We start from the raw sequence: 13,481 nt of genomic DNA, 5'->3' as shown, positions 1-13,481 counted from the left end.
AAAAAGATATTGATGATTGTTCATGTCAGAATAATCCTCACAGCTCGCAGCAGATTTTCTCTTTTCATTTTTTAATTTCTTAATGTGTTTCCGATGCATTTTGGCAGCTTCCTCTCACTAATATTATGACTGAATCAATTTGAAGGGTGTTAACATCCTTTGATATGTGTTGACATTTCTGGTACCACTTTGGCCATGTTGTATTTGCCTTATTTGGCACATTAGCAAGCAGATAAACAGCTTAAAAATAAGCATTTTTTCAGGTTTTGAGCACTGAAATCAAACTATTCTGCTGAAATTCTGTAAAAGGTGGCCTAAGGTCGTTACCTGCTGCCAGTGCTGAGGTGCATGTGATGCTTCAGTACATACATCAGGAAGATAATGACTGACTGATGACTCAGTGGACTTGTTCGCTCATACTGTGTTATTAAATCCCTCTGGCACTGCTGTATCATCTCACATTCAGTTAGTCACATGATTTAAAATATCCCCCCAGCAAAACCAGTGACAAGAGGAAGGGAAACAAAAATCTTTCATTTCTTGCTTTCTCAACTTCTTAATTTTGCACTTTTAATTCCAGTTATCACCGTCTCTCAAAGTGGAGGATACTCAGTTATTCCTATGAATACCACACTGTCTAGCTTTAAATAGGTATTTGCTTTTGTTTGTATTTCAAACTCCACTATACATTTAAAAATGGATGTTTAAAGTAAACTCCTGCATATTTCAAGAAAATTATTTTAAGCTTTCCAGTTACTTTCAAGCTGCTGGTACTCTGAAAGTGTAGTTCCTGATTGGATCACAAGAAGAAGAATGGTAGCCTCTTGCATTTCCTAGCACTCAGTTATTTCACTCTTAAAGACAGAAGAGGCTTAGGAAGGAGACTTGACAGTCAAATGTTTTATTTTTTATTTTTTATTATTTGACACACAAAACTAGATCCAACTACCTCCTTATGACGATCACAGGGTAAAGCAGATGTTTTATTGCGGCCAACGCTGCCACAACACCACGAATGTGCTTTTGGTTTTAGTTTGAAAATAGCTTGAGAATGAGGCATGAGTTGTTGTGATGGGACAGGTTTTACTGCATTATTCCCTTTTCTCACGCAATATCATGATTAACAAGGAGCTGAATTTGTTTGAATACAGTTTTAAACAGTTAAATATTATATATGCTGGTAAAACATGCTGTAAAGCTCTGTGAATTCAGTTTGTTATGAATTCCCCACCTGGCATGCTTCCCTTTATAAATGTTTTAAATTGTGGTGTTTCGAGGCTGTGCTCAGTCTAGTGTGTCACCTCTGCCAGCTCTGCTCTGCACCGCTGTGGGAAGGCTAATGTAGGCCCGATGAATAATACAGTGTGTGCTGCTGCTCTTATTCGGTCTTGTGTCAACCCGCCCAACAGCAGTGGGTCAGCAGAACTGGGCCACGTTTCCCCTTTAGCCTTCGCTCTGCCTTAATCTCCACCTTTGACTTGAGACATCCAGTTTAGTCTGACTGTGGTTAAAATACTCTGAAGTCTATCCTTTTTTTTTTTTTTTTGGGTGTTGTTTTTTTTTTTTTGTTTCTACTTCAAATTTGGGTGGTGTATTACTATGGACCAGTGTAAGTGCCGCGCCCAGTTTGAGATGGTTTGTTTCCCTGTTACCATCTCTGTGTAGATGGAGGGGTACATTCATTGATATTAATTTATTCCTAAGTGTCTTGCCCTGAAATCTAACCATCACAACTAATTGCCAGACTCTTACCCTAGCCTAAAATCCAGGTTTAACTTGAAACAGGTCTTTGAAGGGATTTGAAAAAATAAGAAAAAAATATTATTGTATTGCCTTTTGTTTCCTGTGACAGAATTACTTCTGTCACCTGCTGATGTTGCTTTGATGGTTCAATAAAGCTACAATCTATAATCTGCCTGTTCTGCAAGCCACATGTTGAACAGAAACACAGACATTCAGTGATTGTATCCTATCCTTATTTTCAGAGCAGTAAATGTATGATTGGTAGATGAGTGGGTCATCTACCAAAAGAAAAGGTTTAGTAGACGACCTCGATTGATCCTCGGCTCCTCCATTGATCCTCGGCTCCTCCATTCCATGTGTTAACGTATGCTTTGACATACTGAATCCCGGTGCATCCATTGGAGTGTGAATGTTTAACTAAAAAGCACTTAGGCATAGATAAAAGTGATGTATCATTGTTTGTTGTGATTGGTTGAATGAAACTTGTAGTATGGAAATGCTTTGAGTGCTTGAATTAAGTAGAAAGGTGCTATGAAAGTATCAGTTTATTAGCGTGCTTAGGGAGAATCTACAAATTATACCTGGAACAAAATAATTTGGATAATATACTCAAACTAGTTCCGCACTAATGTTCTATGAAGTTAGGTGGATTTGAAATTGTGTTAAATAAGCAAACTCTCTTTCAAATTAATTTAATTTGAGAAGAAAAGTCATGAGTTTATTCACCCCATGATTTAGTTGGACTGTTCCCAGAATAACTTTAGTCCAGCTGCCAGGAGAGACGTTTAGTTTTTATATATAAAAGCAGCACCACCCATTTTACAAGATGCTGGTTGTTAGATTGCGCTGAAGATTATGAAGCAGGGGCGTGTGTGTCAGCTGCTCCTGTTAACACAGTGTTCTTGTTAAACTTTGTTTTTGAGCTCTGACACGTGTCTTAATAGAATTTATTTCTTTGGATAGGACACGAGACACAACCTCACGGTGAACCTGACCACGCTTCGTGTGTGGTGCTACGCCTGTGGCAAGGAAGTTTTCCTGGAGCGTAAACTAGGTCCTCACTCACCCCACAGCAACAGCAAACCCCTCCCCTTGCCGCAGAACGTGGGTCAGGTATGAGCCAGGCTTCCTTTCTATTGTTATCTCACAGCTTGAAGATACGGTTTACTTGTAGAACAGGCTGGTTTACATATTCACGAATGAGGAATTCCACCAGTAACAATTAAACTGTAGTTATTTATTTCCTAGACAAGATCTTTTATTATAAGGTTTATGTGTGTCTGTTACAGGATGGCAACAAGGCCCCTGGGAGTCCTACCTCCCTGAGAGTGCCCTCTAATGGTGGCTGTGAAGACATAGACATGGAGATGGAAGAGGAAGACGACATACGTGCCAGAGGTGAGCTGTGTTTAACTGATTACCACATCAGTGTCACAAAGAGTTAGCTGATAGATCTTATTAATGAATACTATCATTTTCAAATTAAAGTATTCAAATCAACACAGCTAGTTTAGATTTTATATTAAACACATCCATTTATTGTGGCAGACGGCCAAAAAACATAACATCTGCCACGAGAGGTGGTGTTTACTGCAGCTTAAGCAGCAGTTTAAGCAGATTTTGTTTTAACACAGTCATACAGCAGTTCATGAAATATTCATGTGCTGTAATCTATTGATTTGTGTTTGTTGACCCTGGTTTTCGGGTCGATGAAGACCATTTTTAAATTTGCTTCAGCTGACATGTCCTGATTTCTGACTGTGTACACAAAATGGACATTTTTCCTCTTTTGAAAGCCCAAAGAAAAGTCCACATTTGACGGCTGGACTTTTATGGTAGTTAGGATTATCTGGTCCAGAGATCCATGTTCAAGTCATCCACATAACAGATTGTTATTATTTTGGATATGGCACTAATTTAAAATATGTTATTAATTACCATTATCAAGTTTAGCCATTACAATTACTAGTCTGGATATAAAAGTGTTGTGTTTAGATTTCCACACTAAAAAAGGCAGAAAAAGGTTTGAGGTAAATTACAGAGGCTGACACTTGTTTCAAAGCTCTGTTGCCTTAGTGATACATCCTTGCAGAAGCCTGAACAAAAGCATGGGCATGCTGTACCTGCTGTAGAGACAAAATATTCTTCCTATTGAAAAAAACGTTAGTTAAAAAACCAAGCAAACAAAAAAACGGCACAACTCGTGTCCACTGAAACAAACAACTATACTGTTTTTGTTTTTTGTTTTTTTTCTTGTGGCATACTTTGCCAAGAGATCAGACTTGTTTATTTGATTTATTCCTGGCTAATTTATTAATGATAGCTTTGGCATTAACCACATGGCATGGCTAGGGGCTTGATTTTTATTCATCTGTGACAATCAGACCAGAAACACCTGAATGCAAAGACTAGCAAGTGTCGTTCAATACTTTTGTCCATATAGTGTCTATTTAGGAACTACCCATTGTCCTTGTTGCACCAATGGGCCAAGTCCTTTAAAAACTATTAAGAGGTTATTAGAGATGACAAATTAATGGTAACAAATATATTTCAAATCAAAAAAATGAATACACTCTGCTAGGTAAAGGTTAAAGATGTCCAGTAGCCTGTTTGAGCTGACATTGTTGCTTTTATGTGTGGCACAATAATCAAATAAAATCAGTCAAGACCTTTGCAAAAATGTGAAGTATAAGTTCAACAAACTGGCAAACTTGCAATCAGTTTCTCACAATATTAACCAACAAAGGTAGATATGAGAGGTACATGTCCCGCACGCTCAGATCAAACACTGAACATGCTTCAACGTGCCAGCTCCCCAGTATGAAGTCTGTGCAATGTTCAGTTGAAGGAAGCAGGCAACTGCACAGTGAGCGAGCAGAAGTCATTTGTGCCGTTTGACTGTTTTCATGTGTCTGAAAACAGTCAGACGGCATCTCTGCCTGTTTTCTGCAGAGAGAGTTCAGCTGCGGACAGTGCCCTGTGTTCATTAGTGAAAACGGCTTAAAGGCCGTAAGTGAAGCAGTTTTATATTCAAATCTTCTAATTAAAAGTCGAAGCTCTGCTGCCTTAGACACCTTTTTAATTATTAAAATCAAATACTTTTGAAGTCAGTGGGGTGACAAAAATTTAATTGTGTTTTATCGTCTCTTTAATCCAAGTTTGACGAAATTAAAGATGAACACCTCAAATGCAAGAGCTCGGTAATCAGCAGGTGGTTTAGTTCAAAGCGACTGTTATGAATGTAATTAAACAGAGAAGTAAATTTTTGCAATAAGATGAGTGTTTTTAACGGCTCTGATGCACCAAACAGTCTTCAAATAACTAGAGCTGAGAAAAGCCAGCTAATGTGTTGGCTAGCCATCACCCCCCCCTTAGTCATCTGAAACATATATTTAAAACACAAACAAAATCAACTAACAATGATTTACTTGCAGCTGTGAATCTGCAGATGAGGGTAAATTAGGATGACGTGCAGTGCCAAAAACTGTGGTAAACTGCACAATGCTGCTAAGCAGGACTATGAGCGGCAGTGCAGCTCAGTGGGTTCCTGTCAGCTCTGTCCCACCAAAGTCACTGTGGAAGTAATGTTTGCACACAGGCTCCACCAAATGACATATGTTATGTTGCGCCTCATGTGGTGCAGCTCGGGCACTGGCACTGCTTCACAGATATTTTTGTCACACATGCAGATCATATGATTAGGAAGCATGGTGAATACGCTTTGAAAACTAATGTGCACTGCAGAACAGGCTGGTCGTATATGTGGGCGACATATTTATAAAAGGAAAACACATCTCTGGACCGCTACAGCAGGAATGGACACAATTCAGCACCGCATGTTCCCTCATTTGGTGTTTTGATGAAGGCACTGGACCCACATATTCCTGAGGTGTTTAATTAGGTCATGTTCTGGTGACTGTCCATCAGACATAATTTTCATACTGATTAAACCATTCACTGACTGCCTTGTGCCCTGTGGATGGGAGGGATTGTCATCCCAGAAGCTTCCATGTTGAATGTTGGTGTGTAACAGTGGAAATTCGTTCTTTTGGTGGGTTTATCAAAAGTGTTGTTGTTGTGTATATACTCCAGAAATCAGCTGTTATAGGTGCAACATTTGAGTAATGAAGCACATCCCTGTTCTACATTTTATCACCTGTGGCCATGGTTTCACAAGGTGAAAGAGACAAGTGCATGCTGGGACCTTGTTCAATGTGGTTTGTGCAGTGGCTGTGCAACAAAACTCATGAAGGCTGGACTCTGAATAAATAGAAACATAGGTTCTCACTTGCATTCCCCAAAACATTATGGCAAATGAAGTTCTAGAACTTAGACCATTGTTATTATACCCCAAACAGAAATAAGACTTTGAATTGTAGTAGGAGCGATAAAATCCATTAATATGAGCTGTGTAATGGGGTGGAGACCACAGGCCACAGCAGCTGTGTCTAAAATACACTAGGCAGGCACTTTTTCCTGCCCCTGCTGTAAAATATTAATCTCAGAAATGAAACGGGTCTTGTGAAAATGTAGACACTTTCTGTCTGCCATTAAAATTTACGAGGAGTTGATGAAAGGCTTACTTTAATTTCCCCGGTGTGCTCTGTCTCCGTCAGGCCTGACAGGACTGAAGAATATAGGCAACACCTGCTACATGAACGCTGCCCTCCAGGCCCTGTCCAACTGGTGAGACTGCTGTTTATCCACCTTCTGTCCCTGCGTCTACCTGTCTATCCCACTGTTCCTGCGCAGACAGCTTTTTCTTCGTCTAACTTTCCTCTCATTTCTCACACTGTTAACGCGCCTATTCAATAGCCATTTGCTGTTTTATACACCATCTGACTGCCTCTTATTGACTGTGAGAAACAACCGCGGCTGTGCTCATTTGAGTGAGTGAAAATTGCTGCAGTGCACCATTTGAGATGACAGAAATGGCCTTTTGGAGTTCCCTGTAGGGTCTTCTCTTACAGATGAACACCAACTCTTCTACCCCCCCACAAGTCTTCTGTTGCTTCTCCTCATGTGTTTCTTGCTCCTTTCCCACCATTTCTTTCTTTCTTTCTTTTTTTTCCTTTTTCTTTTACTGTTTTTCTTCCAGTCTGACTCATCTTTTATTGTTTATTGAAGTGCCAATCTGTGTGATTCACTGCTCATGTTTGGCTTATTTGCGGTGGTCACTTAACTTAGAGCTCTGCAACAAACCTCGAGGCTGTCTTATTGCTTTTATTTTTCATGGAACAACAAAGCAAAGCCCTTCTTTCTTTCTAATACCATCTACCCACGGGCCAGTAAATGTTTAAATTAAATGGATGATGGTGTGTCTGGATGTAAGTAAAAATGGGAAAAGATGTGGGTCAAAATTTGCAATCTAAATCACATTCCAAAAATAGGAAGAACTGACTCACGCAGCTGCAGAAGGAGGGACCTTTTCCTGAAACTTCGCTTTGATGTCTGTTTGTGTGAGCGTAGCGTTCCTCAGTTACTTTCGGGTCATTATGCAAGTCTAAGGACTTTTCTCTTGCCAAGGGAAGGGAACACTCCATGCCTTATTCATCCTGTAGTTTGTCTCTTTCGTGCAAATTCCCGTCCATTCTGTATTCGTCAAGTAAAATCCCCTCAGCTGTTTCTCTTTTCAGCCAGTCTGATGTCCTTCAACTCTCAGCTGTGTGAGGCGGTTTCTCGCATGAGACAAAACCTCTGGGAATTTGTGATATCACTCAATGACTCAAGTATGAATTTAAATGAAATGAATAAAAAATAAAGTGAAGGCAACATTATGTAGATGTGCCAGAATGAAACCTCTCTGGATCTCTGTTCTTTATAATATTTTTTAATCTTAGAGTCTAATTGAAAACACACATTTAACCTTGAGTAGTATGATAATACTAAGGTATCAAAAAAGCTTTTTACAAATGCTACATATTATAATAATGCAGTATTGTTCTTTGCTCTGTTTTTCTTCCTGTGTCAAAGTTGATTGTTACATTCTGTTTTTTCAAATTACACACTTCACTCTTCAGTAATGACAACCAATGACAAACTGTTTTGCTGAAGGACAGTATTTGGTAAAGGCTCGTTTATTCCTGCATGTGATATATTCATCCTTTCTTTTTTTTGTCCCCCTCCTTCTGCAGCCCACCCCTGACACAGTTTTTTGTAGAATGTGGTGGCCTGGTGAGGACGGACAAGAAGCCCGCTCTCTGCAAAAGCTACCAGAAGCTGGTGTCAGATCTGTGGCACAAGAACAGGTATTTGGTTATTTACATGACTGAAGAATGAATATTAACATGCCTCCATGCCACAGTTGGAATTCAGGGTCGCTTTCATTACCACCCCAGTCGAATAGTAAGATGTTTAGAAAATGAAAATGACGCAAAGAATGTATATAAAAGATGGATGCAGGTCACTTTTCAGACCTGGAAGTCCTGGATTATTTCCAGTGGCCACCAGGGGCAACTTCTGTGTGTGATTATAAAAGAATTTGTGCTGTCAGCGTTAATCTCACTACAGCACTAAGAAAAATGTGTGGAAAAATGACCTTACTTCCCAATTGATCCATTAATTCATGGTCTCTTACAAATTTTGAGTTTTAATGAATACAAAATGATATGTGTATTGTCAATTATTCTCCTCATTTAAGTCAAAATGGACAAAAAGGCTTGGAGCACTTTTAGACAGACCTAGCTTGTGATTGACAAGCCACTGTCATATCAGCACGCAGTGTCTCTCAACTTTAGGCTCAGTTCTTTCTGGATTTTGGTATGACGGCATGCAGCCTGATGTTGATGATGATTGCTGACTGGTTGAAAAATTCACTTAAACAGGAAACACAGTAAAATGATGGAACAAAATTAGTGTGTTGGCTGTGATAGACATTTTGTTGTTTTTACACTCAGTTTCACTTCACTATAAAGAAGTTCTTTGCTTAATATGACTTTGAGCAGCAATGTTTCTTTTATCTATTTTTACACTGCCCCCCTGGTGGCAGTACACTGCTACAACACACAGTCATATTCTGCAAAATTACTCATAGGCCCAACACGAAGCCATTCAGTTGGATCCAGCCCTCTGTTGTTGTCAAAGCTGAGATGGTGACAGCAAAAAAATTTCAAACTTTAAATACTTTGCAAAACAATGGATAAAATCATGCTGATTGTGTCCATCTTTAATATACAGTCTTTCACATGAGAGCAGTTTTGCTGTTTCTAATTTCACACTCAACATTACATGTGACCCGTGCAAAAAAAATTACATCTTTAAATCAGGCTGTGTTTTCTCACATTGCAGACCTTCCTATGTGGTCCCAACCAACTTGTTCCAGGGGATCAAAGCCATAAACCCCATGTTTAGAGGATACGCTCAGCAGGTGGGTCATCCCAGATGATGAAATGAATGTGCAATGTTTTCATTAATGCAAAAAACAAAACAAAAAACATGGGACACTTGTCACACTTTGAGCCTTTTTCTAGAGCCAAACAGCGTATTTGAGTCTTTCATTTGTCATAAAGTCGGCAGGTGATATGATGCAAACCTTTGACGACTGTGTTGTACGAAATAATAATATCTGTCTGAAATATGATGAAAGATCATTTGCTTTTATAATGTAATAGGCCTATTATTGATCTTTTTCTTTTTGATAATTTTGTTTTTTTTGTGCTGAGCTGGGGTTATTATCAGTCTGACCCCAGATTATTAAGATGCCCCAGATCTTATAGTCTCTCTTATTTCCCTCCGTATCACTCTATTCTTATTCCTTTACAGAAATTACATTTTTTTTTCCAGCTCAAAGCACTCACTCCGCTAAACCGAATCCTCTGCCTTTTCAGTCACTAACATGCACTTTCTCCCTCTCTCTCACACACACACACACACACACACACACACACACACACACACACACACACACACACACACAGTCACATCTGGTCTAAAGGTAAATTGCTTGATTTGATTCCATTTGGCACTTGAAAGCAAAGTTTTGTGCATTATAGACATAAAGGTTTTTTCAGAGAAGTTATATTGTAGTACTTTGTGTCTTTGGCTGGTGTCTGTAAATAAGGGATTTATAAGCCTGAATGGTGAATTGATAAAAGAGGCCTGTTTCCTCTTGGCTGGCCACTGTTTGTTCAGAGGTTTTAGCTGAAGAGTATTCATTTGTCACGCCACGCTGGGCTGCACAGACTTGGATTAAACATCGCTCTGAATGAAGTTAACATTCCCCAGCTCCTGTGAGAGGAGAGTTCATTTGGCTTGAAGAGGGAGATTGGATGTCTGAGGTTCATTAACTTTGATTACACGTTCATGAGCATTTGGTTTCAGATGTTGTGATCAGAATTGGGATAAACACGGAGGTGAAGTGGTTGTTTTATGTAATTTGGAAGAAGATGTGCTTCACTTTGCCTGTCAAACTCAGTAATATATTGGAGGAATAAATGGTGAGTTATAAGGAGCTCTTATTTCCACATGCTATGGTGACCAAGATAGTAGAATAAATATCTTGCCCTGCTAATATTTTGTGTTTAACTGCACTGTAGGATTCCCAGGAGTTTCTGCGCTGCTTAATGGATCAGCTTCATGAAGAGCTGAAGGAGCAGCTACCTGAGCCCTGCGACCAGTCTCACAGCATCACAATGGACGACAGTCCCGAGGAGGACAACCATAGCCAGTCAGACAATGACTTCCAGTCATGTGAGTCCTGCGGTAGCAGCGAGAGGGCCGAAAATGAAGTGCAGGGTGGGAATGCGTTGATAGATGACACCAACGAAGCAGAGATGCTGATTCCCGAGCAAGATGAGATGCAGGCCAATAGGGAGTGGCAGAAGGAGAAGAACATGATTAATGACCTGTATCGCTCCGGGACTAATGGCATTACGGGTGGAAGCACTGGAGTGGACATCGACAAAGATGTTGATACCACTACAGAGACCACGCCTATTATCAGCAGCCAGGGAGCCATCAAGGTTCAAGGCAGAGCGTCAGGTAAACACATGAGAAATAGTGGCTCATATTTCACGGGATGACTTTTTGATATTAACGGCTAAATTTATGACCTTAAGAGTCTCTAAACCTTGGGCTTTTTTTTCTTGCAGATTGCTTTCCAGATATCCAAATGCCAAACACTACAAGACCACAAAGTCCAGTCCCCATGGAGGGGCACATTCCCAAAATGTCCAGCAGTCCACCCAAAGCAGCTTCTGGCTGGCCCAGTCTGAACCCGGCACACAAGAAAGGTATTAAACTTTGTTTAGTGCCAGCGAGTTCATCTCCATTATGAGAGGGAGTCGTACCCAGAATAAGAACTGTAAATATAAAGAGGTTAGCAAGGTAACAGTATCCCAAAACTATCCTTGCTGACTCTTGTGTGAGACATGCTGTACTGTATTCTCAAATTTCTCTGCCTCTGTCTGCTTTCTCACAGCAGTGACCACATTCTCCCCGCCAAAGAACAAGCGCCAGAAGAAATATCGCAGCATCATCTCAGACGTGTTCGACGGGACCATTGTCAGCTCAGTACAGTGCCTCACCTGTGATCGGGTTAGTGCTTTTGGTTGTCTTTTTGTTGTTAGATCTGATTGAAATGGTAATGAAAATGCTGAGATGTTGAGCCGCAACAGAGGAGTAGGTAGAAAAAATGCCATTCTGATGATGGGAGGAAAGATGATCTGTGATCACAGTGACATTTTCGCCTTAAGGATAATTCTGCAAAGTGACAGCTCCTGACAAATCCTTATATATAAAAAAAAAAAAAAAAACACAAACAAATGAAAAAGCAAAAAAAAAACAAACCCCATTACACTTCTACCTTCTGTGGCCATCAGGTGTCTGTGACCCTGGAGAACTTCCAGGATATCTCGTTGCCCATTCCAGGGAAGGAAGACCTGGCCAAGCTCCACTCATCCACCCACCAAACCTCCCTGGTAAAAGCTGGCTCCTGCGGGGAAGCTTATGCACCACAGGGGTGGATAGCATTTGTCATGGAGTACATCAAGAGGTGTGTCTATAACCCATATGCTGTATTTTTTATTTATTTGTTTTTTACATCAGGCACCACTCAGTAGCTGCTTTCTGTTTTTGTCTAAAATTCACCTCCTTCTGTGTTTGTTTCTCCTGTTAGTTGGTTCTGGGGTCCAGTGGTTACACTACAAGACTGCCTTGCAGCTTTCTTTGCCAGAGATGAGCTAAAGGGTAAGCGGGTGGGTGGAAAAATATGTTGTGCCAGTACAAACATCAAGAATGATGTCTCAATAATTGCTTGTTTTGTGTTTTTAATTTTTTCCCTTAGGAGATAACATGTACAGTTGTGAAAAATGCAAGAAGTGAGTAATTTATTGCACATTAACTAAAATGAGATCTAAATGGACTGCACCTGCAATGACTGCTCCTCTCATTGATCTTTTTTTCCTCCCCCCTCATAGATTACGAAATGGAGTCAAATTTTGTAAAATGCAAAGTTTGCCAGAGGTAAACTGACATTTCTAGATATTTATATGATGAAGAAATCCAAATATTTATCCAATATGTCTTCAAATGCCAAGCTTCTGAAATGAGAAATGTTTTCATTCTCCTGCTTCAGATCCTGTGTATTCACTTGAAGCGCTTCAGACACGAACTGATGTTCTCCACCAAGATAAGCACCCATGTGTCATTCCCCCTCGAGGGCCTGGACTTGCAGCCTTTCTTGGCCAAAGACAGCTCCGCCCAGACCACCAGCTACGACCTGCTGTCAGTCATCTGTCATCATGGCACTGCCAGCAGTGAGTGGGCGCAGTCACTCCCTTTTCTGCATGAGACCAGGGCAGCTGCCACCATTTGGCACATACGAGTGTCCTGCATTCATTCCCCTGGAAATAAAATTCACACTTACTTGATAGATTTGTGAATGCTGCTCTAACACATCCCCCTGTCTTCTCCCAGATGGCCACTACATAGCCTATTGCAGGAATGATGTGAACAATCTGTGGTATGAATTTGACGACCAAAGTGTGACTGAGGTGTCTGAAGCCTGTGTCCAGAATGCTGAAGCTTACGTGCTCTTTTATAAGTAAGCCTGGCACACTGTACTTCTATAACTCCTACCTGAACAAATGTAAAAACAAGCTCTCATTTATCTCTGTAGCATTTTAAAATTCACTACGCTGCTCAGCTATTAAAAATTGGATCGTACTTTTGCTTATTCATCTAAAATACTGATTAATATTTGATCTGTTTCTGTCCCAGAAAGAGCAATGAGGATGCAGTGAAAGAACGTAGGAGGGTGTCAGGCTTATTCAACATGATGGAGCCCAGCCTTCTGCAGTTCTACGTCTCCCGCCAGTGGCTTAACAAGTTCAAGACATTTGCCGAGCCAGGGCCCATTTCCAATGATGACTTCCTGTGTTTGCATGGAGGTGCGTATGAAAATGTCAGTTTTCCTGCTGAAGCCACTCGGAGGTCAGATTGTCCTTTTCCTCGCCCTGTGTCTAAATGCTTTGTGCAAAACGTTTTGCTTTGACTTTGACACAGCTTTGGCTTTTGTTCTCGCTCTGGATTTCTGATTCTGACAACGGCATTTCCAACTTCAGAAGAGGGGGAGGGGTTTCTTCTCTCTGTGAAGATGATCCTTCATTCTGTTTTTAGCAGAGAAAGGGGGGAAAAGTCCTAAAAGGGTTCATGCGAATGGAAGTGACGTAACTGAAAAATAATTTGTGCAGAACAGAGAATGTGTTTACACACTGTAAATAAGCACCTACAGCTTTCTC

The 13,481-nt window shown here is 40.4% G+C and overlaps 1 protein-coding gene across 2 annotated transcripts in view; it reads left to right on the top strand.

Annotated features, from left to right (window-relative positions):
• The window catches only part of usp33 (ubiquitin specific peptidase 33), a 28,876-nt gene that overhangs the window by 10,618 nt on the left and 4,777 nt on the right, over positions 1-13,481 (top strand). For both annotated transcript variants that reach the window (XM_005924557.3, XM_005924560.3), the window contains exons 5-19: positions 2,707-2,856; positions 3,033-3,141; positions 6,360-6,429; positions 7,878-7,991; positions 9,031-9,109; positions 10,278-10,722; positions 10,833-10,973; positions 11,162-11,277; positions 11,562-11,734; positions 11,858-11,928; positions 12,026-12,059; positions 12,159-12,204; positions 12,317-12,497; positions 12,658-12,784; positions 12,961-13,130. In XM_005924557.3, coding sequence (XP_005924619.1) covers positions 2,707-2,856; positions 3,033-3,141; positions 6,360-6,429; positions 7,878-7,991; positions 9,031-9,109; positions 10,278-10,722; positions 10,833-10,973; positions 11,162-11,277; positions 11,562-11,734; positions 11,858-11,928; positions 12,026-12,059; positions 12,159-12,204; positions 12,317-12,497; positions 12,658-12,784; positions 12,961-13,130 — 2,026 coding nt within the window. The remainder of the gene's footprint in view (positions 1-2,706; positions 2,857-3,032; positions 3,142-6,359; positions 6,430-7,877; positions 7,992-9,030; positions 9,110-10,277; positions 10,723-10,832; positions 10,974-11,161; positions 11,278-11,561; positions 11,735-11,857; positions 11,929-12,025; positions 12,060-12,158; positions 12,205-12,316; positions 12,498-12,657; positions 12,785-12,960; positions 13,131-13,481) is intronic.

This window comes from Haplochromis burtoni, unplaced genomic scaffold, assembly GCF_018398535.1.
Source record: "Haplochromis burtoni strain Fernald_Lab_line unplaced genomic scaffold, NCSU_Asbu1 Contig_78, whole genome shotgun sequence".
Taxonomy (NCBI): Eukaryota; Metazoa; Chordata; class Actinopteri; order Cichliformes; family Cichlidae; genus Haplochromis; species Haplochromis burtoni.
This window is presented reverse-complemented; position numbering and strand designations above follow the sequence as displayed.